This window comes from Oncorhynchus keta, chromosome 15 (genome assembly GCF_023373465.1).
Source record: "Oncorhynchus keta strain PuntledgeMale-10-30-2019 chromosome 15, Oket_V2, whole genome shotgun sequence".
NCBI classification, from domain to species: domain Eukaryota; kingdom Metazoa; phylum Chordata; class Actinopteri; order Salmoniformes; family Salmonidae; genus Oncorhynchus; species Oncorhynchus keta.
Window position 1 is genome coordinate 37,037,888 of NC_068435.1, and position 26,999 is coordinate 37,064,886.

Here is a 26,999-nt window from a genome sequence, read left to right on the forward strand (position 1 = left end):
TATCTGGTGAAACTACACAGAGACAGGAACAATCACCCACGAAATACAAAGCGAAACCAGGCTACCTAAATACGGTTCCCAATCAGAGACAACGAGAATCACCTGACTCTGATTGAGAACCGCCTCAGGCAGCCAAGCCTATACAACACCCCTAATCAGCCGCGATCCCAAATACTACAAACCCCAATACGAAAATACAATAACATAAACCCATGTCACACCCTGGCCTGACCAAATATATAACGAAAACACAAAATACAATGACCAAGGCGTGACAGGTATTGATAAACGCCCCTCAATCACCAGCCAATCTAGGGAAGTTTGAGTTTGCTCCACGGTATTGATAAACGCCCCTCAATCACCAGCCAATCTAGTGATGTTTGAGTTTGCTCCACGGTATTGATAAACGCCCCTCAATCACCAGCCAATCTAGTGATGTTTGAGTTTGCTCCACGGTATTGATAAACGCCCCTCAATCACCAGCCAATCTAGTGATGTTTGAGTTTGCTCCACGGTATTGATAAACGCCCCTCAATCACCAGCCAATCTAGTGATGTTTGAGTTTGCTCCACGGTATTGATAAACGCCCCTCAAGCACCAGCCAATCTAGTGATGTTTGCCCGAAGCAGTCAACACTGACAGCGTTTATGCAAACATCGAAAAGACAAAGGCATCACACATGTTATTATGCATTGCTAAGGACATGCTACCAATTAGCACAGTCGAAAAGGAACGTTTCAAGAGGCTTATAAATTTAATTTATTCCCAGGTACGTGCTCCCTAGCTGCAGACATTTCTCTCATGCCGCACTGCCTAAACTATATTCCCGAGTGTAGGGAAAAAGTTGAGGAACAGCTCAAGACAGATTTGAAGTATTTTGCTACTACTAAAGATCTGTGGTCTAGTCCCACGTCAGAGCCGTATATTAGCCTCACTATCCACTATATTGACAAAGAGTAGGATCTTCAAAATAAGTGCCTTCGTTTTGTTTTTGGCATTATTGATTCTGAAGAAGATATCAAACCATTAAAACATGAATTGATTAATATCGTGATAATTGTTATCGAATAATATATATATATAAATATATATATATATATATATATAATTGTGATAATTTATTTGACATATTGCCCAGCCGTACTGTGAATATAGAATATAAAATATATATTTTTAGTTTGGTTGAATTGAATACTTTATTGCAAATCAAAAATCAACTATGGTACATTAATAAACTAGTAAACAAAAATTAATTTGTTTTAGTGCCAACAATGTTATTAACAGGACAGTCAGTCAAGACACAATAGAAAGTGGTACAGATATCTTAGGACTATGAAGGTGCATAATGTCTCTCTGGCTCTCTGTCTGGCCTAGTGTATCAAACTCTCAGCCCTGTATGGAGATGAATTTCCACCACGTGTCCTTACAGATGTGAAGGAGTAAAATATGTGGGACAACCATGTACCTCCACTACCTTGTAATACACAGGGTCCAGGGCTTCCCTGGGTGTGTGTGTTACATGTGTGTGTTTGCATGCATGTCTGTGTGAAAATCAGTTTCACAAGTAGACATTTTTGTGATTATCATTAAAAAAAAGTAACCACAACACAACCGAAACCACCCACTCCAAATCAAATCAAACTTTATTTGTCACATGCGCCGAATACAACAAGTGTAGACCTTACCGTGAAAGGCTTACTTACAAGCCATTAACCAACAGTGCAGTTCAAGAAGAGATGAGAAAACATTTACCAAATAAACTAAAGTCAAAAATTATCATAAAAAGTAACACAATTTCATAACAATAACGAGGCTATATACAGGGGGTACCAGTACCAAGTCAGTGTGGAGGCTATATACAGGGGGTACTGGTACCAAGTCAGCGTGGAGGCTATATACAGGGGGTACCAGTACCAAGTCAGTGTGGAGGCTATATACAGGGGGTACCGGTACCAAGTCAGCGTGGAGGCTATATACAGGGGGTACCGGTACCAAGTCAGTGTGGAGGCTATATACAGGGGGTACTGGTACCAAGTCAGTGTGGAGGCTATATACAGGGGGTACCGGTACCAAGTCAGTGTGGAGGCTATATACAGGGGGTACTGGTACCAAGTCAGCGTGGAGGCTATATACAGGGGGTACTGGTACCAAGTCAGTGTGGAGGCTATATACAGGGGGTACTGGTACCAAGTCAGTGTGGAGACTATATACAGGGGTACCGGTACCAAGTCAGCGTGGAGGCTATATACAGGGGGTACCGGTACCAAGTCAGCGTGGAGGCTATATACAGGGGTACCGGTACCAAGTCAGTGTGGAGGCTATATACAGGGGGTACCGGTACCAAGTCAGTGTGGAGGCTATATACAGGGGTACCAGTACAGAGTCAATGTGGAGGCTATATACAGGGGGTACCGGTACCAAGTCAGTGTGGAGGCTATATACAGGGGGTACTGGTATTTTGGACCTCAGCTTGTCGCCTGCCTTCCCAACTCCCATTGTTAGGGCGGAGGCGTGCATTTCGTCATTATTTACAGATCTCTGGTGTAAATGGAAAGTCGCACAAAGGAGCGACGGAGACAAGCCAAAAATACAACACGAGAACAAGCGGACATAAACGCTCATAAAAAAACGGAAAATAACACAACGTCAAAACAGGCATTTGTAATTAATTCAATGTTTCGCCCAGCCCTACTTCATTATATTCTCTGGTAACCACTCTGGTGGACATTCCTGCAGTCAGCAGGCCGATTGCATGCTCCCTCAACTTGAGACATCTGTGGCATTGTGTTGTATGACAAAACTGCACATTTTAGAGTGTCCTTTTATTGTCATTTTATTGTCCCCAGCACAAGGTTGTTACGTCACAGTTACAGATTAAAGACCAAGTTCAAAAGTTCAAAATCTTAGCTTGGACATTGGAGGAAAGGTTACATGTTTGGCAGACTGAGTCAACTCTATTAACCTCTCTTCAACCTATGGGGGCGCTATGTCATTATTGGATAAAAAACGTGCCCGTTTTAAGCGCAATATTTTGTCACGAAAAGATGCTCGACTATGCATATAATTGCCAGCTTTGGAAAGAAAACACTCTGACGTTTTCAAAACTGCAAAGATATTATCTGTGAGTGCCCCAGAACTGATCTTACAGGCGAAACCAAGATGAAACTTCAAACAGGAAATGAGCAGGATTTTTGACGCTCTGTTTTACTATCGTCTCCTTATATGGCTGTGAATGTGCTGTAAACGAGCTTATGCGCTCTGCCGTTCGTCAAGATGTCTGCAGCATTCTGCCGTATTTGTAGGCATATCATTGGAAGATTGGCCATAAGAGACTACATTTGCCAGGGGGCCGTCCGGTGTCCTTTGTCTAAATTGCTGCGCAACTCCCAGTGGCACTCATTTCACCATGCGATACAGAGGAGAAGCAGACTTCCAGGAACGATACATCATTGAAGAGATATGTAGAAAAACACCTTGAGGATTGATTCTAAACAACGTTTGCCATATTTCAGTCTATTATGGAGTTATTTTGTTCCCAATGGTGGAACAAACTCCCTCACGACGCCAGGACAGCGGAGTCAATCACGACCTTCCGGAGACACCTGAAACCCCACCTCTTTAAGGAATACCTAGGATAGGATAAGTAATCCTTCTCACCCCCCTTAAAAGATTTAGATGCACTATTGTAAAGTGGCTGTTCCACTGGATGTCATAAGGTGAATGCACCAATTTGTAAGTCGCTCTGGATAAGAGCGTCTGCTAAATGACTTAAATGTAATGTAATGTACCAAGTCAGTGTGGAGGCTATATACAGGGGGTACTGGTACCAAGTCAGCGTGGAGGCTATATACAGGGGGTACTGGTACCAAGTCAGTGTGGAGGCTATATACAGGGGGTACTGGTACCAAGTCAGTGTGGAGGCTATATACAGGGGGTACCGGTACCAAGTCAGTGTGGAGGCTATATACAGGGGGTACTGGTACCAAGTCAGCGTGGAGGCTATATACAGGGGGTACCGGTACCAAGTCAGTGTGGAGGCTATATACAGGGGGTACCGGTACCAAGTCAGTGTGGAGGCTATATACAGGGGGTACCGGTACCAAGTCAGTGTGGAGGCTATATACAGGGGGTACCGGTACCAAGTCAGTGTGGAGGCTATATACAGGGGGTACCGGTACCAAGTCAGTGTGGAGGCTATATACAGGGGGTACCGGTACCAAGTCAGTGTGGAGGCTATATACAGGGGGTACCGGTACCAAGTCAGTGTGGAGGCTATATACAGGGGGTACCAGTACAGAGTCAATGTGAAGGCTATATACAGGGGTACCAGTACAGAGTCAATGTGGAGGCTATATACAGGGGTACCAGTACAGAGTCAATGTGGAGGCTATATACAAGGGGTACCAGTACAGAGTCAGTGTGGAGGCTATATACAGGGGTACCGGTACCAAGTCAGTGTGGAGGCTATATACAGGGGTACCAGTACAGAGTCAATGTGGAGGCTATATACAGGGGGTACCGGTACAGAGTCAATGTGGAGGCTATATACAGGGCGTACCGGTACAGAGTCAATGTGGAGGCTATATACAGGGGGTACCGGTACAGAGTCAGTGTGGAGGCTATATACAGGGGGTACCGGTACATAGTCAGTGTGGAGGCTATATACAGGGGGTACCGGTATAGAGTCAATGTGGAGGCTATATACACGGGGTACCGGTACAGAGTCAGTGTGGAGGCTATATACAGGGGGTACCGGTACAGAGTCAGTGTGGAGGCTATATACAGGGGGTACCGGTACAGAGTCAGTGTGGAGGCTATATACAGAGGGTACCGGTACAGAGTCAGTGTGGAGGCTATATACAGGGGTACTGGTACAGAGTCAGTGTGGAGGCTATATACAGGGGGTACCGGTACCAAGTCAGTGTGGAGGCTATATACAGGGAGTACCAGTACCAAGTCAGTGTGGAGGCTATATACAGGGGGTACCAGTACAGAGTCAATGTGGAGGCTATATACAGGGGGTACCGGTACAGAGTCAGTGTGCGGGGGTACAGGTTGAGGTCATTTGTACATGTAGGTGGGGATGTAGTGACTATGCATAGATAATAAACAGTGAGTAGGAGCAGTGTACAAACAAATGGGGGTCAAGCAGTCTTATGGCTAGAGGGTAGAAGCTGTTAAGTAGCCTTTTGGTCCTAGACTTGGCGCTCCGGTACCACCATACAAGGTTAAATTAAAAGATTGTTACCGCAGCCACCACATGAATGACCCTTTGTCTACTGTAGTAATTCATTAGGGGAATGACATGAATATATGTGTACTATGCTGAGAAAGCATGATGGTAGGCCTAACTCTAATCAATTTTACTAAGCATAATTAGTCACTGTCAGAAACAGTGGCGGTCGGTGCTTATTTCTATTACAGCATATTGGATGACTAGTTCATATTCCATTCACCCAGCTCAATGTTACATCGATAGGCATAGGCTACTAATTGATACTCTAATTTCCCCTATACCCATCATGAGGTTGCTACAACCTAGCCTACAAATGAAAGTTTATAACGTAGGTACACAGGTCAAGAGACATATTGGGGTAATCCAGGTGACAAATTGACACATTCAATACTACCTTGCACACACTTGCCTGCATCTAGCTGATCTTAGACCAGTTGGGCGTACAGAAGTTGGTCTTAAATGCTACGTCCGACTTTGGGGTCAGAATTGACACCTGTTGCACCAACCATAAGTAGGACTGGTCCTAGCTAAGTATGGCGTAGGCAACACGCTCATGAGACTTGATGCTTCATAATGATGGTTTCTAGGCAGTGGCCATTACTAGGCTGTTACCAATTCTAAACATTGCGAGGCAGGCCGGTTCGCCCATCACTGAGCAAAGCCTACCACGATGTATGCACGTTTTCTTAACCACAGCTCGATGTATCGCTCAATAATCACTGTGGAATGAATATCACTGAATGACAAAAATATTGGAATAAAGTAGGCTAACGCCATTGAAGGCATTTATCATATTGTTGCTTCCTGAAACTCCCAAAGTCATCCAACCGTTTTAAATACTTGAAGCTTTATACTTTAGCCATGTGTGGTCAACCAGTTCATGATTGGGACAGCATTTTCTGCTTTGAGACAAGCATGGGGACTCGTCATGATAAATCAATTAATGTCACATTTTAGTTTTCATGAAATCAACGTTTTGATATTGAGATATTTGTGAAAATGTTAGCCAAATTGAGTGTTGATGATGTTAGTCTTTATTATCAGAACTCTGTGCTAGCAGTTTAGCTAACTATTTAGCCTACTGTAGTAATACAGGTATTACAGTGAAATTCTTACTTACAAGCCATTAACCAACAACGCAGTTTTATGAAAAATACGTGTTAAGTAAAGAATAGATGAGTTCAAAATGAAGGTAATATGTACATGTACGTAGAGTGACTATGCATAGAAGTGTATTCATTAAAGTGTATGCATTAAAGTAACTATGCATAGATAATAAACAGAGAGTAGCAGCAGTGTAAAAAGGGGGTGCAATGCAAATATTCTGGGTAGTCATTTGATTAGCTGTTCAGGAGTCTTATGGCGTGGGGTAGAAGCTGTTTAGAATACTTTTGGACCTAGACTTGTGCGGTAGCACAAAGTACAGTCCATGACTAGGGTGTCTGGAGTCTTTGACAATTTTTAGGGCTTTCCTCTGACACCGCCTGGTATAGAGGTCCTGGATGGCAGGAAGCTTGGCCCCAGTGATTTACTGGCGTGAGAAGGTATGGCAATAAATAGGCCGTAGTAGCAAAGTAGTTAGAATTTAGCAAATTAACACTGGAGTGATAGATGAGCAGATGATGATGTGCAAGTAGAAATACTGGTGTGCAAAAGAGAGGAAAGTAAATAAAAACAATATGGGGGATGAAGTATGTAGATTGGATGGGCTATTTACAGATGGGCTATGTATAGCTGCATCGATAGGTTAGCTGCTCAGATAGCTGATGTTTAAAGTTATTGAGGGAAATATAAGTCTCCAGCTTCAGCTATTTTTACAATTTGTTCCAGTCATTGGCAGCAGAGAACGGGAAGGAAAGGCGGCCAAAGGAGGTGTTGGCTTTGGGGATGACCAGTGAAATATACCTGCTGGCGCGCATCCTACGGGTGGGTGTTGTTATCGTGACCAGTGAGCTGAGATAAGGCGGTGCTTTACCTAGCATAGATTTATAGATGACCAGGAGCCAGTGGGTCTGGCGACGAATAGGTAGCGAGTGCAAGCCGACCAGAGCATACAGGTCGCAATGGGGGGTGGTATATGGGGCTTTGGTGATAAAACGGATGCCACCGTGATAGACTGCATCCAGTTTGCTGAGTAGGGTGTTGGAGGCTATTTTGTAAATGACATCTTCAAAGTCGAGGATCGGTAGGGTAGTCAGTTTTACTGGGTATGTTTGGCGGCGTGAGTGAAGGAGGCTCTGTTGCGAAATAGGAAGCCAATTCTAGATTTAATTTTGGATTGGAGATGTTTATTATGAGTCTGGAAGGAGAGTTTACAGTCTAGCTAGACACCTAGGTATTTGTAGTTGTCCACATATTCTAAGTCAGAACCGTCCAGAGTAGTGATGCTAGTCGGGCGGGCAGCGAACGGTTGAAAAGCGTGCATTTAGTTTTACTAGCATTTTAAGAGCAGTTGGAGGCCAAGGAAGGAGTGTTGTATGGCATTGAAGCTCGTTTGGAGGTTTGTTAACCCAGTGTCTAAATAAGGGCCAGATGTATACAGAATGGTGTCGTCTGCGTAGAGGTGGATCAGGGAATCACCCGCAGCAAGAGCGACATCATTGATATAAACTGAGAAAGGAGTCGGCCCGAGAATTGAACCCTGTGGTAACCCCATAGAGACTGTCAGGTCTGGACAACAGGCTCTCCGATTTGAGACACTGAACTCTATCTTAGAAGTAGCTGGTGAACCGGCGAGGCAGTCATTTGTGAAACCAAGGCTATTAAGTCTGCCGATAAGAATATGGTGATTGAGTCGAAAGCCTTGGCCAGGTCGATGAAGATGGCTGCACAGTAGTGTCTTTTATCGATGGTGGGTATGATATGGTTTAGTACCTTGAGCGTGGCTGAGGTGCAACCGTGACCAGCTCGGAAATCGGATTACAAGGCGGAGAAGGTACGATGGGATTCGAAATGGTCAGTGATCTGTTTGACTTGGCTCCCGAAGACTTTAAAAGGGCAGGGCAGGATGGATATAGGTCTATAACAGTTTTAGTCTAGAGTGTCACCCGCTTTGAAGAGGGGGATGACCGCGGAAGCTTTCCAATCTTTAGGGATCTCGGACGAAAGGAAAGAGAGGTTGAACAGACTGGTAATAGGAGTTGCAACAATGGAGGTGGATCATTTTAGAAAGAGAGGGTCCAGGTTGTCTTGCCCAGCTGATTTGTACGGGTCAGGTTTTGCATCTGCTATCTGGATTTGGGTGAAGGAGAAGCTGGGGAGGCTTGGGCAAGTAGTTGCGCGGGGTGCGGAGCTGTTGGCTGGGGTTGGGGTAGCCAGGAGGAAAGCATGGCCAGCCGTAGAGAAATGCTTCTTGAAATTCTCGATTATTGTGTATTTATCGGTGGTGACAGTGTTACCTAGCCTCAGTGCAGTGGGCAGCTGGGAGGAAGTGCTCTTATTCTCCATGGAATTTACAGTGTCCCAAAACGTTTTGGAGTTAGAGCTACAGGATGTAAATTTCTGTTTGAAAAAGCTAGCCTTAGCTTTCCTAACTGACTGCGTGAATTGGTTCCTGACTTCCCTAATAAGTTGCATATCGCGTGGACTATTCGATGCTAGTGCAGTCCGCCACAGGATGTTTTTGTGCTGGTCGAGGGCAGTCAGGTCTGGAGTGAACCAGGGGCTGTATCTGTTCTTATTTCAAACATTTTTGAAAGGGATATGCTTATTTACAGTGGGGCAAAAAAGTATTTAGTCAGCTAGCAATTGTGCAAGTTCTCACACTTAAAATGATGAGAGAGGGCTGTAATTTTCATCATAGGTACACTTCAACTATGACAGACAAATTTAGGGGAAAAAATCCAGAAAATCACATTGTAGGATTTTTAATGAATTTATTTGCAAATTATGGTGGAAAATAAGTATTTGGTCACCTACAAACAAGCAACATTTCTGGCTCTCACAGACCTGTAACTTCTTCTTTAAGAGGCTCCTCTGTCCTCCACTCGTTTCCTGTATTAATGGCACCTGTTTGAATTTGTTATCAGTATAAAAGACACCTGTCCACAACCTCAAACAGTCACACTCCAAACTCCACTATGGCCAAGACCAAAGAGCTGTCAAAGGACACCAGAAACAAAATTGTAGACCTGCACCAGGCTGGGAAGACTGAATCTGCAATAGGTAAGCAGCTTGGTTTGAAGAAATCAACTGTGGGAGCAATTATTAGGAAATGGAAGACATACAAGACCACTGATAATCTCCCTCGATCTGGGACTCCAAGCAAGATCTCAACCCGTGGGGTCAAAATGATCACAAGAACGGTGAGCAAAAATCCCAGAACCACACAGGGGGACCTAGTGAATGACCTGCAGAGAGCTGGGACCAAAGTAACAAAGCCTACCATCAATAACACACTACGCCGCCAGGGACTCAAATCCTGCAGTGCCAGACGTGTCCCCCTGCTTAAGCCAGTACATGTCCAGGCCCGTCTGAAGTTTGCTAGAGAGCATTTGGATGATCCAGAAGAACATTGGGAGAATGTCATATGGTCAGATGAAACCAAAATATAACTTTTTGGTAAACACTCAACTCATCGTGTTTGGAGGACAAAGAATGCTGAGTTGTTCTAAGCATGGGGGTGAAAACATCATGCTTTGGGGCTGTTTTTCTGCAAAGGGACCAGGACGACTGATCCGTGTAAAGGAAAGAATGAATGGGGCCATGTATCGTGAGATTTTGAGTGAAAACCTCCTTCCATCAGCAAGGGCATTGAAGATGAAACGTGGCTGGGTCTTTCAGCATGACAATGTTCCCAAACACACCGGCAAGGCAACGAAGGAGTGGCTTCGTAAGAAGCATTTCAAGGTCCTGGAGTGGCCTAGCCAGTCTCCAGATCTCAACCCCATAGAAAATATTTTGAGGGAGTTGAAAGTCTGTGTTGCCCAGCAACAGCCCCAAAACATCACTGCTCTAGAGGAGATCTGCATGGAGGAATGGGCCAAAATACCAGCAACAGTGTGTGAAAACCTTGAGAAGACTTACAGAAAACGTTTGACCTCTGTCATTGCCAAAAAGGGGTATTATAATAAAGTATTGAGATAAACTTTTGTTATTGACCAAATACTTATTTTCCACCATAATTTGCAAATAAATTCATTAAAAATCTTACAATGTGATTTTCTGGATTTTTTTCTTATTTTGTCTGTCATAGTTGAAGTGTACCTACGATGAAAATGTACAGGCCTCTCTCATCTTTTTAAGTGGGAGAACTTGCGCAATTGGTGGCTGACTAAATACTTTTTTGCCCCACTGTAAGATGGTGAGGAAATTACTTTTAAAGAATGACCAGGCATCCTCGACTGACGGGATACCCGGGCCAGGTCGGTTAGAAAGGACTGTTGAGGGGTGGTCGTTTGACCTTGGACCCATAGCGGATGCAGGCAATGAGGCAGTGATCGCTGAGATCCCGATTGAACGCAGCAGAGGTGTATTTGGAGGGCAAGTTGGTCAGGATAATATCTATGAGGGTGCCCATGTTTACGGATTTAGGGTTGTACCTGGTAGATTTGTTGATAATTTGTGTGCGATTGAGGGCATCTAGCTTAGCTTGTAGGACTGTCGGGGTGTTTGTTAACATATCCCAGTTTAGGTCACCTAACAGAATTAACTTTGAAGATAGATGAGGGGCAATCAATTCACATATGGTGTCCAGGGCACAGCTAGGAGCTGAGGGGTTTGGGATGAGTTATACTGCAGAGTGAAGGAAAAGCAGCCAACAAGGGCTCAGCATATGTGGGAACTCCTTCAAGACTGTTGGAAAGCATTCCTCATGAAGCTGGTTAAGAGAATGTCTAGAGTGTGCAAAGCTGTCATCTAGGCAAAGGGTGACTATTTTTGAAGAATCTCAAATATAAAATATATTGTTTAACACTTTTTAAGTGTGAGTACATGACTCCATATGTGTTATTTCATAGTCTTCATGTCTTCACTATTAATCTATAATGTATAAAATAGTTAATAAAGAAAAGCCCTGGAATGAGTCGGTGTCTGAATTTGACTGATACTGTACATACATTGCCTTGACTTAATCTACATGTTGTGTTAAAGCCTGAATTCAAAGTGGATTACACAGTTTTCGTATCTCACTCATCTACACACAATACCCCATAATGACAAAGTGAAAACTTGTTTTTAGAAATTAACTTACGTAAGTATTCACACCCCTGAGTCAGTTTGTTGTAGAACTGTAGGTGTCTATCAGCTTTGAGTCGTCTTGGGTATGTCTCTATCAGCTTTGAGTCGTCTTGGGTATGTGTCTATCATCTCTGAGTGGTCTTGGGTATGTCTCTATCAGCTTTGAGTCGTCTTGGGTGTGTCTCTATCATAACTTTTTCAATGTTTCACTATTTTAATTGGTATGAAATTCACTTAGTCAATTAACTTTTTTGCCAGCCATATACCGTCCCTGCATACCACTACTGGCTTGCATCTGAAGCTAAGCAGGGTTGGTCCTGGTCAGTCCCTGGATGGGATACCAGATGCTGCTGGATGTGGTGTTGGAGGGCCAGTAGGAGGCACTACTGGCCCTCCAATGGAATATTCAAATATTCCAATGCCCCAGGGCAGTGATTGGGAGACATTGCCCTGTGTAGGGTGCTGTCTTTTGGATGGGATGTTAAACGGGTGTCCTGACTCTCTGAGGTCATTAAAGATCCCATGGCACTTATTGTAAGAGTAGTGGTGTTAACCCCGGTGTCCTGGCTAAATTCCCAATCTGGCCCTCAAACTATCACGGTCACCTAATAATCCCCAGTTTACATTTGGCTCATTCTTCTCCTGTCCCCTGTAACTATTCCCCAGGTCGTTGCTGTAAATGAGAACGTGTTCTCAGTCAACTTACCGGGTAAAATAAAACATTTATTAAATAGTAGGATGATCCTCCACTGGCAATATTTCATCAGCCATTAACCAGTGTGCTTTGGAGTGATGATGGCCAGAATCAACATGATATTCTGTACATCATCTGACTCTGAAGATCTTCCCTCAGAGACCAGGCCATTCCCCAAACTATTTAATTAAATGTCATTTTGCATTCTGTCTTTGTTGTTCATTTGGTGAAGCCTGGACTTGATTCATCTGACTACACGAACCAGGCACGAAGGCTACACTCCAGCCCACTAAACTTAATGTTCTTTAAATATAAACTAAATGCATTAGATAGTGGAATGATGAGGTATTCCAGCCTACTATATCGATGCAATTCTTGATTTCATTCCATGCTCGGACTTCTCCAACACAATACTAACTTATTACATTGGCTCTGTACTACTGTACTCCACTCCCATCTAAGTGGCATGTTACCATGGCGTTCAGTTCATATGTTTGAGAAAGTATTGATTTTTAAATGAAACATGGAAGGTCATGTTGGCTTTGCCTCCGTCTGGATAGCTTTAACAATCCAGGAAAAATCATTTGACTGGATGTTGAGAGAGGATTGCAGAAGAATACTTTTAGCAAGGGAAATAATTGATGTCGATTAGGTTTAGGTTTGTTAGGTTTAATGTGTGTCTAATATTGACCCGTTTGTAAGTTAGGCTACCAAAGTTCCTGAAACTTCATATCATAGTTATGACACTGTGAATACAGATTAGTACAACTAGTCAACTTTAGACGACCTTGGATGTGTCTGACTGAAACATTGTTTACATAACTACATATTCATCTCCCTCTCCTGTCCCCAAGCATGGAGATCCCCAGTATCTTACGGCTGGCAAAGCTGTCATCAAGGGGTCGTCCTCCAAAACAGGCCCACCCCCAGGAGACTGCCAGGACCACAGCTACAGCCCCTGAGAACAACAAACACAGTAAGTGACCTCTGATCACAACCATGCACAGTCACTGTGCACAGGCTTTGTTTCAGCACAGCTCTCATGAGAGCGTTTGGAAGGGAGAAGGGCATTCATTGACAGGGCTGAGTTGGGCGGTAAAAAGGGCTGAGTTGACAGGAAAAAAAGGAGGAACGTGGAACATTATGACTAAATATGGAGTGAGGGGAGGTGAGGGGAGGGGCACAAGCCTTCTGGAATGTCTGATGAAGGATAAGAAGGTGCACAAGAAAAAACAGGAGAAAAATGTTTTCTCCCAGAACTTTTGAACATGAAATTGAACATGAGGATGAAGTACCTGCGGTGAGCACCAACGAGTTCAAGCCTTGTCCTGGTGATGACCAGGATGGTTCTGGTCCAGTGGGAGTGAGATTTGTGGAGAGAATGGATCCTTGTATTCTGACTGATCCATATGTGGTGTCAGGTTGGTTGGAGAAGAGGTTGGGAACTGGTGAGTTGGTGAAAGTAACTCGGAAGTGAACTTGTGAGGATTTATTGTGTTTCTTCTGTCCAGAGGGCGCGCTGTACCACACGACTAGGGACAAGAACTGTGAATTGCTCTCCGGAGCAGGGCGCTGTTGAAAGGACTGGCAACGGGGGTGTCATTAAGTGTTGAGGTGGATCAGTGGAAATGTGTCAGTGCAGCCCGCCGTTTGGTGCGATGCAGACCCAGTGGAGAGCGTGGTGAAGACAATGGCTGTCTTGCTGAGTTTTGATGCAGAGTCTTTGCCCGACAAGGTCAAGTTAGGATGTCAGTTATCCCATGAGAGATTTTGTTCCGAAAATACTACTGTTTTAGGTGCCAAGCTTATGGTCATGTTGCAGGAGTGTATAGGAGGAAGATTCTTAGATGTGAGTGGTGTGCAGGAGGGCATGAGACAAAGAAATATGTAGTATCCGTGGAGAAAATTGCGTGTGTTAGATGTGGGGTTACCCATGTGGCTAAAGATCGGAGATATCTAGTGAAAGAAAGGCAGGTTATGTTGCCAGGTTAGTACAGAAAGTGTTGTATGCTGAAGAAGTGAAGGGAGTGTTAGAGGAAGATGGGTACAGGGTGAGGGATCCTGAGGACCAATAGAGAGTGGTGGGAAGAATATGTGACCAACCAGCTCAAATCAGTCTTATGTAGCAACATTTGAAATTGTGTTTTTTACATTGGATAAAAGGAGAGACTGAGCTACAAAATCATATATCATACACTACAGGGAAAGTAATTTTGCTTTGAAAGTTGATAAACTTGTAAACTCACTTTTGAGAAAATGGCCTTTGAATGTTTTGGTGCTACAACTGGAGAGCCCTTCTTTGTCTGTCTACACCCATGCAGCATCATTCACACCCTTTTAAGCTTCAGCCTCACCCATCCTCTTTAAGGGTCGATCCGAGCGTTCTGTACTAACAACAGAAGTCAAGCACACAAGCTAACTTGCTAACATTGGCTAGCTACTTCCAGACACGTAATGAGAGAACACCCCACTCTGACCATTTTACTCACCCTAGCAGAGCTGGTTAGGCTGTTTTCATGTTATCCAGAACATTGGTGACTGTAACTGTGCTACTGGAAATAATGTAATTACGTTTTTTTTGACGACAATTACTGACACCGGCCATATTCAACGGAAGTTGAGCGTTTGTAAATTCATCAGTTATTCTGCACTCTGGTACACTCGACGAGAGGGCTATGATGGTACACTCAGACGAGAGGGCTCTGAAATCGGAGTAAATGGCCAGACTGAATTTACAAATGCACCCGAGATGGTTACTTGCATAGTGGAGTCTTTTGTTAAGACATGTACTGTAGCTAGCTAGGTAAACAATGAGCCATAATAACAACTCATGATGTCACTACCCTGCATGAATCTACAGGTAGATAAACAACCAGGTTCAATGTTATCTAGCTAACATTAGGCTATAGCTAGCCAAGCAAATAGCTCTGAGATACGAATAATAAGATACACGAAACGTTAGCTAGCGAGCCAGCCAGCTAAAGTTAGCTAGCTTGATAAACAATGAACCATAATCCCAACTCATGATGTCACTACCCTGCATGAATCTGCAGATATCTTACCAACCAGGTTCAATGTTAGCAAGCTAACATTAGGCTATAGCTAGCCAGGCAAATTGCTCTTTCTGTTAAAATTAGAAATGTGTAATATCTAAAAAATGTAGCTAGCTAGACTATCTTACCCGTATACATAATTCATGGATGAATCCATCTGCCGGATGCCATATTTGCTCTTTGTTTGAAGATGTAATCCGGAGACAGGTGTGTTCTCCTTAGCTATCATACTCAAATTCCACTGATTCCTCGGTCCTCCAGAAACACTTTTGCAGTTTTAATACACAATAAAAAAAAATGTAAAGCCATGTTAGACTGGATTACCTACACATACTGATCATCTCAAATAGACAGAAGCGTGCTATATGGCAGACCAATCCAAACGCATCTCTCCGCATGTCCAACCCACTCATTTTCTCAGCCAATCATGGCTAGTGGGAAGGTTGGTGACTTTTTCTGTGGCTAAACCAACTAGGCTCGTAATTTAAAGATTGTATTCGTATTTACAGATGTCATACAAGTTTGTTATTAAGGCACATGAAAGTTTATGTTCGAGAAGGCATTTCTACCATAAAAACGCATTTTGATAAAAGTTTACGTTCAAGCGGTTCTCCAGTGAAGTAGTGACCCGCAACACACGCCTAGTTTCCTGAAACGGGTCACATATGTGCTTCAGGGAGGTGGGTTTCTTAGCATTCATAGCCTTGGTTGTACTGCAGAAATGGAACGTAAGTCACAGAAAATAGAGGTTGTGGTGGCAGCTGCAGAGAAGTACTTGGGATTGCGAGGTTTTACTGGAGAGGAGTTGCAGGGGGTGTTGAGTGTTAATGTTGTGTCCTCCCAGACTGTTGGAGTAGGATTAGTGAGGGTTAAATGGTGGAATGAGGTGGTGTTTTTTGTTTGTTAGGACTAATAGTTGGCAGGGTAATTTTCCTTCTTGACAATTTTGTTCTATCGTATCATAAAGTATAATGGATTGTACTGTAGGTGGCGGCAAATCACCAATAAGTGTAGTCTGCCATTAAACCTTAAAGAAGAAGAACACAGTTCTCATGATGTGAAAGGGTCCTGCTCCAGATGGACAGTTTGATGTTGTTACCCCATTACACATATTGTTGATTTGAATGTGTTCTGATATGTTATATAGCTAGTTATTCAGAAGTGCTAATGAAGTTAATCAGTTGTTGAAGTGAAGCTTTTGGTTCACGTGGGTCCTATTTGGATATTCTATCAGTCAGTAACCTATCCGTTTGGACAGTGAGCTAGTCTGGATGGAGTAGACTGTGGAATCTAATTCCAATCTAATAAATCAAAAGATCAAAATCCTTCTCTAATATGAACCAGTTGTTTGGTTGCTGCAACACAGTGTCTCAGGCCAGACCAATGAGAGTCCACCAGGTTCCTACACGTCCTAGGAATATTTATTTCTGTGAATAATATTCAGCTATGTAACGTTACTGTGTGTGTGGGTGTGAGCATGCTCCTCATGATGTCTAACTGCTGTTTGCCATAGTGAGAGGTCTAATTTTGCAAGACAGATTTTGCAATGGTTTCCCTATGTAACGTTAGTGTGTGTGTGTGTGTGTGTGTGTGTGTGTGTGTGTGTGTGTGTGTGTGTGTGTGTGTGTGTGTGTGTGTGTGTGTGTGTGTGTGTGTGTGTGTGTGTGTGTGTATGTGTGTGTGTGTGTGTGTGTGTGAACTTCAGCATTACTAAAGAAATGGAAAGCATGACAATAAAGTAGTGTATGGTCTTGGGTAGAAATTAGATTCATTTTCTTGATCATATGCACTTACATTGGAGTTAGTGATGGCATGGAAGCAAGGCCTTTAGAGGGGAGTGTGTGTGTGCGTTCGTGTTGTGTGTTTTTTTAAGGCTTGGGACGTTTATACTGTATAGCGGGGGGGCATTATTTTAACTATAAGTTAAGTATAACTATAATAAATCTAAAATGTGTCAAATAAATGATATCAGATCAGGGCTTCCGCTATGCATTTGGTTTGCTAAGTGTCTAGATGTCAAGATCAAGCTTCTTGGTTACAACAGAGACATTCAATGCTCTCCTGGATCAAGATCCCTGTTGTCTAAATTGTTTGTGTGCCCCTTGTGTGCACATTGGGTTATACGTTTGGTAATGATGGAGTGTGTGTGTGTCATTAGCATGAGGCTGTTTGTCCTTATCCCCCTGGAAATATAATGTATACTAAGATAAGCAGTGAATACAAATAATGGTCCAAAATGACCGACACATTATATTAATCCATAATAATACATAAACTCAGCAAAAAAGAAACGTCTCTTTTTCAGGACCTGTCTTGCAAAGGTAAATTGTAAAAATCCAAATATCTTCATAGATCTTCATTGTAAAGGGTTTAAACACTGTTTCCCATGCTTGTTCAATGAACCATAAACAATAAATGAACATGCACCTGTGGAACGGTCGTTAAGCCACTAACAGTTTACAGACGGTAGGCAATTAAGGTCACAGTTATGAAAACTTAGGACACTAAAGAGGCCTTTCTACTGACTCTGAAAAACACCAAAAGAAAGATGCCCAGGGTCCCTCCTCATCTGCGTGAACGTGCCTTAGGCATGCTGCAAGGAGGCATGAGGACTGCAGATGTGGCCAGGGCAATACATTGCAATGTCCGTACTGTGAGACGCCTAAAACAGCACTACAAGGAGACAGGACGGACAGCTGATCGTCCTCGCAGTGGCAGACCATGTGTAACAACACCTGCACAGGATTGGTACATCCGAACATCACACCTGCGGGACAGGTACAGGATGACAACAAGAACTGCACTAGTTACACCAGGAACGCACAATCCCTCCATCAGTGCTCAGACTATTCGCAATAGGCTGAGAGAGGCTGGACTGAGGACTTGTAGGCCTGTTGTAAGGCAGGTCCTCACCAGACATCACCGGAAACTATGGACACAAACCCACCATCGCTGGACAAGAGCGGACTGGCAAAAAGTGCTTGTCACTGACGAGTCGCGGTTTTGTCTCACCGGGGGTGACGGTCGTTAAGATTCACGTTTATCTTCGAAGGAATGAGCATTACACCAAGGCCTGTTCTCTGGAGCGGGATCGATTTGGAAGTGGAGGGTCCGTCATGGTCTGGGGCGGTGTGTCACAGCATCATCCTACTGAGCTTGTTGTCATTGCAGGCAATCTCAATACTGTGTGTTACAGGGAAGACATCCTCCCTCATGTGATACCCTTCCTGCAGGTTCATCCTGACATGACCCTCCAGCATGACAATGGCACCAGCCATACTGCTCGTTCTGTGCGTGATTACCTGCAAGACAGAAATGTCGGTGTTCTGCCATGGCCAGCGAAGAGCCCGGATCTCAATCCCATGGTGCACGGCTGGGACCTGTTAGATCAGAGGGTTCGGGGCTAGGGCCATTATCCCCAGAAATGTCCGGGAACTTGCAGGTGCCTTGGAAGAGTGGGGTAACATTTCACAGCAAGAACTGGCAAATCTGGTGCATTACGCGAGGAGGAGATGCACTGCGGTACTTAATGCAGCTGGTGGCCACATCAGATACTGACTGTTACTTTTGATTTTTAACCCCCCTTTGTTCAGGGACACATTATTCAATTTCTGTTGTCTGGGGAACTTGTTCAGTATATGTCTCAGTTGTTGAATCTTGTTATGTTAACACAAATATTTACACATGTTAAGTTTGCTGAAAATAAACGCAGTTAACAGTGAGACGTTTCTTTTTTTGCTGAGTTTATATGATGCTTAACTTACTTAGTTGCTTAACTGAGTCAACCAGAGTGGATTTGCTTCATTTTTAAAATAGTTTTTATCCTTTATTTAACAAGAGAAGTCACATTGAAATGTACATCTATTTTTCAAATGAGCCCTGGCCAAGAGAACAGCATTCATATAGTAACACACAACACAACATAAACGTAACAATGAATGGAAGTTAAAACAGTGGAAAGTGAGAGAGCTTATAAGAGCAGGTTATTCTTGTGGCAATGTGCAAGGTCAGGACTCATGAGTTTCTCATGTCCACGTCCAGGAATATAACCCTGTGCCCTTGTTGTAGTTTATAACTAGTTCCCAGAGTTTAACCAGGACTTTAATAACGTGCCCTTGTTGTAGTTTATAACTAGTTCCCAGAGTTTGACCAGGACTTTAACCCTGGGCCCTTGTTGTAGTTTATAACTAGTTCCCAGAGTTTGACCAGGACTTTAACAGCGTGCCCTTGTTGTAGTTTATAACTAGTTCCCAGAGTTTGACCAGGACTTTAACAACGTGCCCTTGTTGTAGTTTATAACTAGTTCCCAGAGTTTGACCAGGACTTTAACAACGTGCCCTTGTTGTAGTTTATAACTAGTTCCCAGAGTTTGACCAGGACTTTAACATCGTGCCCTTGTTGTAGTTTATAACTAGTTCCCAGAGTTTGACCAGGAATATAAATATAACCCTGGCCCCTTGTTGTAGTTTATAACTAGTTCCCAGAGTTTGTCCTGGTCAGGTCACATGGTCAGGAAAAATTCCTGACCCTTTGTTATATGTTATGCACTGTTCTGTTTCTCTAACTCTCCCGTGACTGGTTAGTTAATGTTTAACTTCCTTTGGTTGGACGAATGGTAACTGACACACCAGTTGACTAATGGAGACCCGGAGTGTTCCCAGTACTCAGCGTGCCATGGTTTATACGATCCTGTCTCAAATTTTCTTACTCAGTTTGTTTCTTGCATTACTTGATACATCTGGTAGAACTATTGGAATATGAATCACTGAGCACTCTCCATCCATCCATCATTCCCAAATTCCCAGAGATGGCGAAACAATGGTCCAGCCTCTTTGTTGACGCACCCGATGGCCTTGGAGTCCTACCGGAGAGAAGGAAATGAAGATGCCGATGGAGAGGCAGATGTGGAGGGGTGTCAGTGAGATTGAGAACCCTGGCGACCGGTCCTCCATTACCGAGCATACTACTCGATGTTGAATCACTAGTGAATAAACTTGCAAACTCAGAGCGAAGATCTCCTTCTAGAATGACATCAGATTCTGCTACATACTCTGGTTTTCTGATAATTTCCTTTCCTCAGACATCCAAACCGATTATATACAACCAGTAGGGTATACAATTGCTTTATTAACAATAACAAGTGGCGCGATGGGGGGAAACGTACAGGAACTTGCGAGCTTCTGCGCTCCCAACTTTGAATACTTGGTCATCAAATGTCATCCTTTTAACTTTCCGAGAGAGTTATCAGGGATTATCGCCACGGCTGTGCACAACCCACCCCAGGCTGACCCAAAAATGCTCTCAAAGATCTTCTTTGGGCTGTGAACAATCTGGAGACCGCATACTTGGAGGCAGTGTTCATTGTTGCGGGTGGACATTAACAAAAGTAATTTGAGGTCCGTACCCCCCAAATATTATCAACACATTGACTGTCTAACTCCGAAATTCTTTTAACCAATTCAGAATCAATTCACCAAGACTGTTTTGATCACATGGACTGGAATATATACCAGGGCATAACATCATTGAATATGCCGACTCAGTCACCAGATTCATAAAAAAATGTGATATAGATGTCTTTCAAAACTTACCCAATTGATGGCAGCCTTGTTAGGAAACTGAAGGAGTCAGATGCTTCTGATAAACACGGCAAGGAGACTGGGAACAATTGTATCGTTAAACAGTACAAATACAACCGACAGTACGCAAATCAATCAAGATGGCAAGACATTGTAAGTATTAAGGGAAAAGTGGACGAGCAATTCAGCGGGTTGGACACGAGTCAAATGTGGCAGGGACTTTTAACGATCTGGGGCTTCTAAATAACTTTTTATTCCACTTTGAGCATAACGCCTCTGAGTAGCTTAGGAGAAACTCTGAGGGCAACGAGGTTACGCGCTTACAGTCACCACGGTGATGTAAATCATTCTCTCAATCATTTTGAACTGATAGGCGTTCAATCTAGTGTGGTCGTCTGCTGTAATAGCCGATCCGTGACAAGGATTGACGGGTTGTGCAACCCAAGAAGCTGTCGTGCATGAAAAGCCCAGGAGGGCAGCCGTTTCTGAGATACTGGATCTGGCGTGCCTGGCACCGACGTTCATAACACGCTTAAAGTCGTTTTGGTCAGTAATTTTACCCATTCTAATGTTTAATCAAACAGTAACTGAATGCCTCGATGAATGTCTGCCTGCTTTATGAAGCAATCCACGGCCACGTGACTCTGTAGGAGCGATACATTTTTGTGAACGGGGTGGTGTACCTAATAAACTGACCAACAAGTGTACACTACCGGTTAAAACACCTACTCATTCAAGAGTTTTTCTTAATTTTGTACTATTATTTACAGTCGTGGGCAAAAGTTTTGAGAATGACACAAATATTAATTTCCACAAAGTTTGCTGCTTCAGTGTCTTTAGATATTTTTGTCAGTTGTTACTATGCAGAATACTGAAGCAGAATTACAAGCATTTCATAAGTGTCAAAGGCTTTTATTGACATGAAGTTGATGCAAAGAGTCAATATTTGCAGTGTTGACCCTTCTTTTTCAAGACCTCTGCAATCCGTCCTGGCATGCTGTCAATGAACTTCTGGGCCACTGATGGAAGCCCATTCTTACATAATAAATGCTTGGAGTTTCTCAGAATTTGTGGGTTTTTGTTTGTCCACTTGCCTCTTGAGGATTGACCGCAAGTTCTCAATGGGATTAAGGTCTGGGGAGTTTCCTGGCCATGGACCCAAAATATCAATGTTTTGTTCCACGAGCCACTTAGTTATCACTTGCCTAATGGCAAGGTGCTCCATCATGCTGGAAAGGGCATTGTTCGTCACCAAACTCTTCCTGGATGGTTGGGAGAAGTTGCTCTCGGAGGATGTGTTGGTACGATTCTTTATTCATGGCTGTGTTCTTAGGCAAAATTGTGAGTGAGCCCACTCCCTTGGCTGAGAAGCAACCCCACACGTGAATGGTCTCAGGATGCTTTACTGTTGGCATGACACAGGGCTGATGGTTGTGGTCACCTTGTCTTCTCCAGGACAAGCTTTTTTTCCGGATGCACCACACAATCGGAAAGGGGATTCATCAGAGAAAATGACTTTACCCCAGTCCTCAGCAGTCCAATCCCTATACCTTTTGCAGAATATCAGTCTGTCCTGATGTTTTTCCTGGAGAGAAGTGGCTTCTTTGCTGCCCTTCTTGACACCAGGCCATCCTCCAAAAGTCTTTGCCTCACTGTGCGTGCAGATGCACTCACACCTGCCTAATTCCATTCCTGAGCAAGGTCTGTACTGGTGGTGCCCCGATCCCGCAGCTGAATCAACTTTAGGAGACGGTCCTGGCGCTTGCTGGACTTTCTTGGGCACCCTGAAGCCTTCTTCACAACAATTGAACCGCTCTCCTTGAAGTTCTTGATGATCTGATAAATGGTTGATTTTGGTGCAATCTTACTGGCAGCAATATCCTTGCCTGTGAAGCCCTTTTTGTGCAAAGCAATGATGACGGCACGTGTTTCCTTAGAGGTAACCATGGTCGACAGAGGAAGAACAATGATTCCAAGCACCACCCTCCTTTTGAAGCTACCAGTCTGTTTTTCAAACACAATCAGCATGACAGAGTGATCTCCAGCCTTGTCCTCGTCAACACTCACACCCGTGTTAACGAGAGAATCACTGACATGATGTCAGCTGTTACTTTTCTTGCAGGGCTGAAATGCAATGGAAATGTTTTTTTTGGGGATTCAGTTCATTTGCATGGTAAAGAGGGTCTTTGCAATTAATTGCAATTCATCTGATCACTCTTCATAATATTTGGGAGTATATGCAAATTGCCATCATACAAACTGAGGCAGCAGACTTTGTGAAAATTAATATTTGTGTCATTCTCAATGCTTTTGGCCATGGCTGTACGTTGTAGAATAATAGTGAAGACATCAAGTCTATGAAATAACTCGTATGGAATCATGTACTATCCAAAGAACTGTTAAAACAAATAAATATACACTATCGTTCAAAAGTTTGGGGTCACTTAGAAATGTCCTTGTTTTTGAAAGAAAAGCACAATTATTTTTGTCCATTAAAATAACATGATATTGGTCAGAAATGCAGTGTAGACATTGTTAATGTTGTAAATCACTATTGTAGCTGGAAACGGCAGATTATTTAGGGAATATCTACATAGGTGTACAGAGGCCCATTATCAGCAACCATCACTCCTGTGTTCCAATGGCACGTTGTGTTAGCTAATCCAAGTTTATAATTTTAAAAGGCTAATTGATCATTAGAAAACGCTTTTGCAATTATGTTAGCACAGCTGAAAACTGTTCTGATTAAAGAAGAAATAAAACTGTCCTCCTTTAGACTAGTTGAGTATCTAGAGCATCAGCATTTGTGGGTTCAATTACAGGCTCAAAATGGCCAGAAACAAAGAACTTTCTTCTTAAACTCGTCAGTCTATTCTTGTTCTGAGAAATGAAGGCTATTCCATGCGAGAAATTGCCAAGAAACTGAAGATCTCGTACAACGCTGTGTACTACTCCCTTCACAGAACAGCGCAAACCGGCTCTAACCAGAATAGAAAGAGGAGTGGGAGGCCCAGGTGCACAATTGAACAAAAGGACAAGTACATTACTGTGTCTTGTTTGAGAAACAGATGCCTCACAAGTCCTCAACTGTCAGCTTCATTAAATAGTACCCGCAAAACACCATTCTCAACGTCAATAGTGAAGAGGCGACTCCGGGATGCTGGCCTTCTAGGCAGAGTTGCAAAGAAAAATATATCTCAGACTTGCCAATAAAAATAAAACATTAAGTTGGGCAAAGAACACAGACACTGGACAGAGGAAGACTTGAAAAAAGTGTTACGGACAGACAAATCTAAGTTTGAGGTGTTCGGATCACACAGAATAACATTTGTGAGAATCAGAAAAAATGAAAAGATGCTGAAGGAGTGCTTGACGCCATCTGTCAAGCATGGTGGAGGCAATGTGATGGATTGGGGGTGCTTTAGTGGCGGTAAAGTGGGAGATTTTAACAGGGTAAAAGGGATCTTGAAGAAAGAAGGCTATCACTCCATTTTGCAACGCCATGCCGTACCCTGTGGACGGCGCTTAATTGGAGCCAATTTCCTCCTACAACAGGACAATGGCCCAAAGCACAGCTCCAAACTATATAGAACTATTTAGGGAAGAAGTAGTCAGCTGGTATTCTGTCTATAATGGAGTGGCCAGCACAGTCACCGGATCTCAACCCTATTGAGCTGTTGTGGGAGCAGCTTGACCGTAAGAAGTGCCCATCAAGCCAATCCAACATGTGGGAGGTGCTTCAGGAATCATGGGGTGAAATCTCTTAAGATTACATTAACAAATTGACAACTACAATGCCAAACTTTTGAAATTTAGTGCATATTTTATATTTGAGATTCTTCAAATAGCCACCCTTTGCCTTGATGACAGCTTTGCACACTCTTGGCATTCTTAAAAACCAGCTTCACATGGAATGTTTTTCAAACAATGGAGTTCCCACATATGCTGAGAACTTGTTAGCTGCTAGCTTGTTAGCTGCCCGACTCATCCCAAACCATCTCAATTGGGTTGAGGTCGGGGGGTTGTGGAGACCATGTCATCTGATTCAGCACTCCATCACTCTCTTGATAAAATATCCCTTAAACAGCCTGTAGGTGTGTTGGGTCATTGTCCTGTTGAAAAACAATTGATATTCCCTCTAAGCGTATCGCTGCAGAATGCTGCGTCACTATGATCAACAGTTCTTGTGACTCTTGGTTCACATGCATCTGTAGATAGACATATGGCAGGCCTATCTTACTGAACTTTTGTCCTCCAGCTAAACCAGAAAAGAGTTAGTCAATTGAGGGGTAGTAGATATTTTTCAGCAGTCAAGACTGGGTTAATGGTGACTTTGAAATCACCACAGAGTCTGAGTGAGCCATATTTCTTTATGACTGGAAGAACGGGTTCCATTCACTAACATTCACTGGATCCAATTCTCCACTCTCCACTAGTCTGTTTCACTAACATTCACTGGATCCAATACTCCACTCTCCACTAGTCTGTTTCACTAACATTCACTGGATCCAATACTCCACTCTCCACTAGTCTGTTTCACTAACATTCACTGGATCCAATTCTCCACTCTCCACTAGTCTGTTTCACTAACATTCACTGGATCCAATTCTCCACTCTCCACTAGTCTGTTTCACTAACATTCACTGGATCCAATTCTCCACTCTCCACTAGTCTGTCTCACTAACATTCACTGGATCCAATACTCCACTCCCCACTAGTCTGTTTCACTAACATTCCCTGGATCTAATACTCCACTCTCCACTAGTCTGTTTCACTAACATTCACTGGATCCAATACTCCACTCTCCACTAGTCTGTTTCACTAACATTCCCTGGATCCGATACCCCACTAGTCTGTTTCACTAATATTCACTGGATCCAATATTCCACTAGTCTGTTTCACTAACATTCACTGGATCCAATACTCCACTCTCCACTAGTCTGTTTCACTAATATTCCCTGGATCCAATACTACACTCTCCACTAGTCTGTTTCACTAACATTCACTGGATCCAATACTCCACTCTCCAGCAGTCTGTTTCACTAATATTCACAGGATCCAATACTCCACTAGTCTGTTTCACTAACATTCACTGGATCCAATACTCCACTCTCCACTAGTCTGTTTCACTAACATTCCCTGGATCCAATACTCCACTCTCCACTAGTCTGTTTCGCTAACATTCCCTGGATCCAATACTCCACTCTCCGTGAGTCTGTTTCACTAATATTCACTGGATCCAATACTCCACTAGTCTGTTTCACTAACATTCCCTGGATCCAATACTCCACTCTCCACTGGTCTGTTTCACTAACATTCACTGGATCCAATACTCCAATCTCCACTAGTCTGTTTCACTAACATTCACTGGATCCAATACTCCACTCTCCACTAGTCTGTTTCACTAACATTCACTGGATCCAATTCTCCTCTCTCCACTAGTCTGTCTCACTAACATTCACTGGATCCAATTCTCCACTCTCCACTAGTCTGTTTCACTAACATTCCCTGGATCTAATACTCCACTCTCCACTAGTCTGTTTCACTAACATTCACTGGATCCAATTCTCCACTCTCCACTAGTCTGTTTCACTAACATTCACTGGATCCAATTCTCCACTCTCCACTAGTCTGTTTCACTAATATTCCCTGGATCCAATACTCCACTCTCCACTAGTCTGTTTCACTACCATTCCCTGGATCCGATACTCCACTAGTCTGTTTCACTAATATTCACTGGATCCAATATCCCACTAGTCTGTTTCACTAACATTCACTGGATCCAATACTCCACTCTCCACTAGTCTGTTTCACTAACATTCACTGGATCCAATTCTCCACTCTCCACTAGTCTGTTTCACTAACATTCACTGGATCCAATTCTCCACTCTCCACTAGTCTGTTTCACTAACATTCACTGGATCCAATTCTCCACTCTCCACTAGTCTGTCTCACTAACATTCACTGGATCCAATACTCCACTCCCCACTAGTCTGTTTCACTAACATTCCCTGGATCTAATACTCCACTCTCCACTAGTCTGTTTCACTAACATTCACTGGATCCAATACTCCACTCTCCACTAGTCTGTTTCACTAACATTCCCTGGATCCGATACCCCACTAGTCTGTTTCACTAATATTCACTGGATCCAATATTCCACTAGTCTGTTTCACTAACATTCACTGGATCCAATACTCCACTCTCCACTAGTCTGTTTCACTAATATTCCCTGGATCCAATACTACACTCTCCACTAG

The 26,999-nt window shown here is 43.3% G+C and overlaps 1 protein-coding gene across 9 annotated transcripts in view; it reads left to right on the top strand.

Moving 5' to 3' along the window:
- The window catches only part of LOC118380778 (zinc finger protein 512B-like), a 115,322-nt gene that overhangs the window by 4,822 nt on the left and 83,501 nt on the right, over window positions 1-26,999 (top strand). For all 9 annotated transcript variants that reach the window (XR_008065288.1, XM_052463961.1, XM_052463965.1 and 6 more), the window contains one exon: window positions 12,962-13,083. Coding sequence is in view for 8 of the 9 variants with exons in the window: in XM_052463961.1 (XP_052319921.1) it covers window positions 12,962-13,083 (122 nt within the window). In the remaining variant the exon portion in view is untranslated. The remainder of the gene's footprint in view (window positions 1-12,961; window positions 13,084-26,999) is intronic.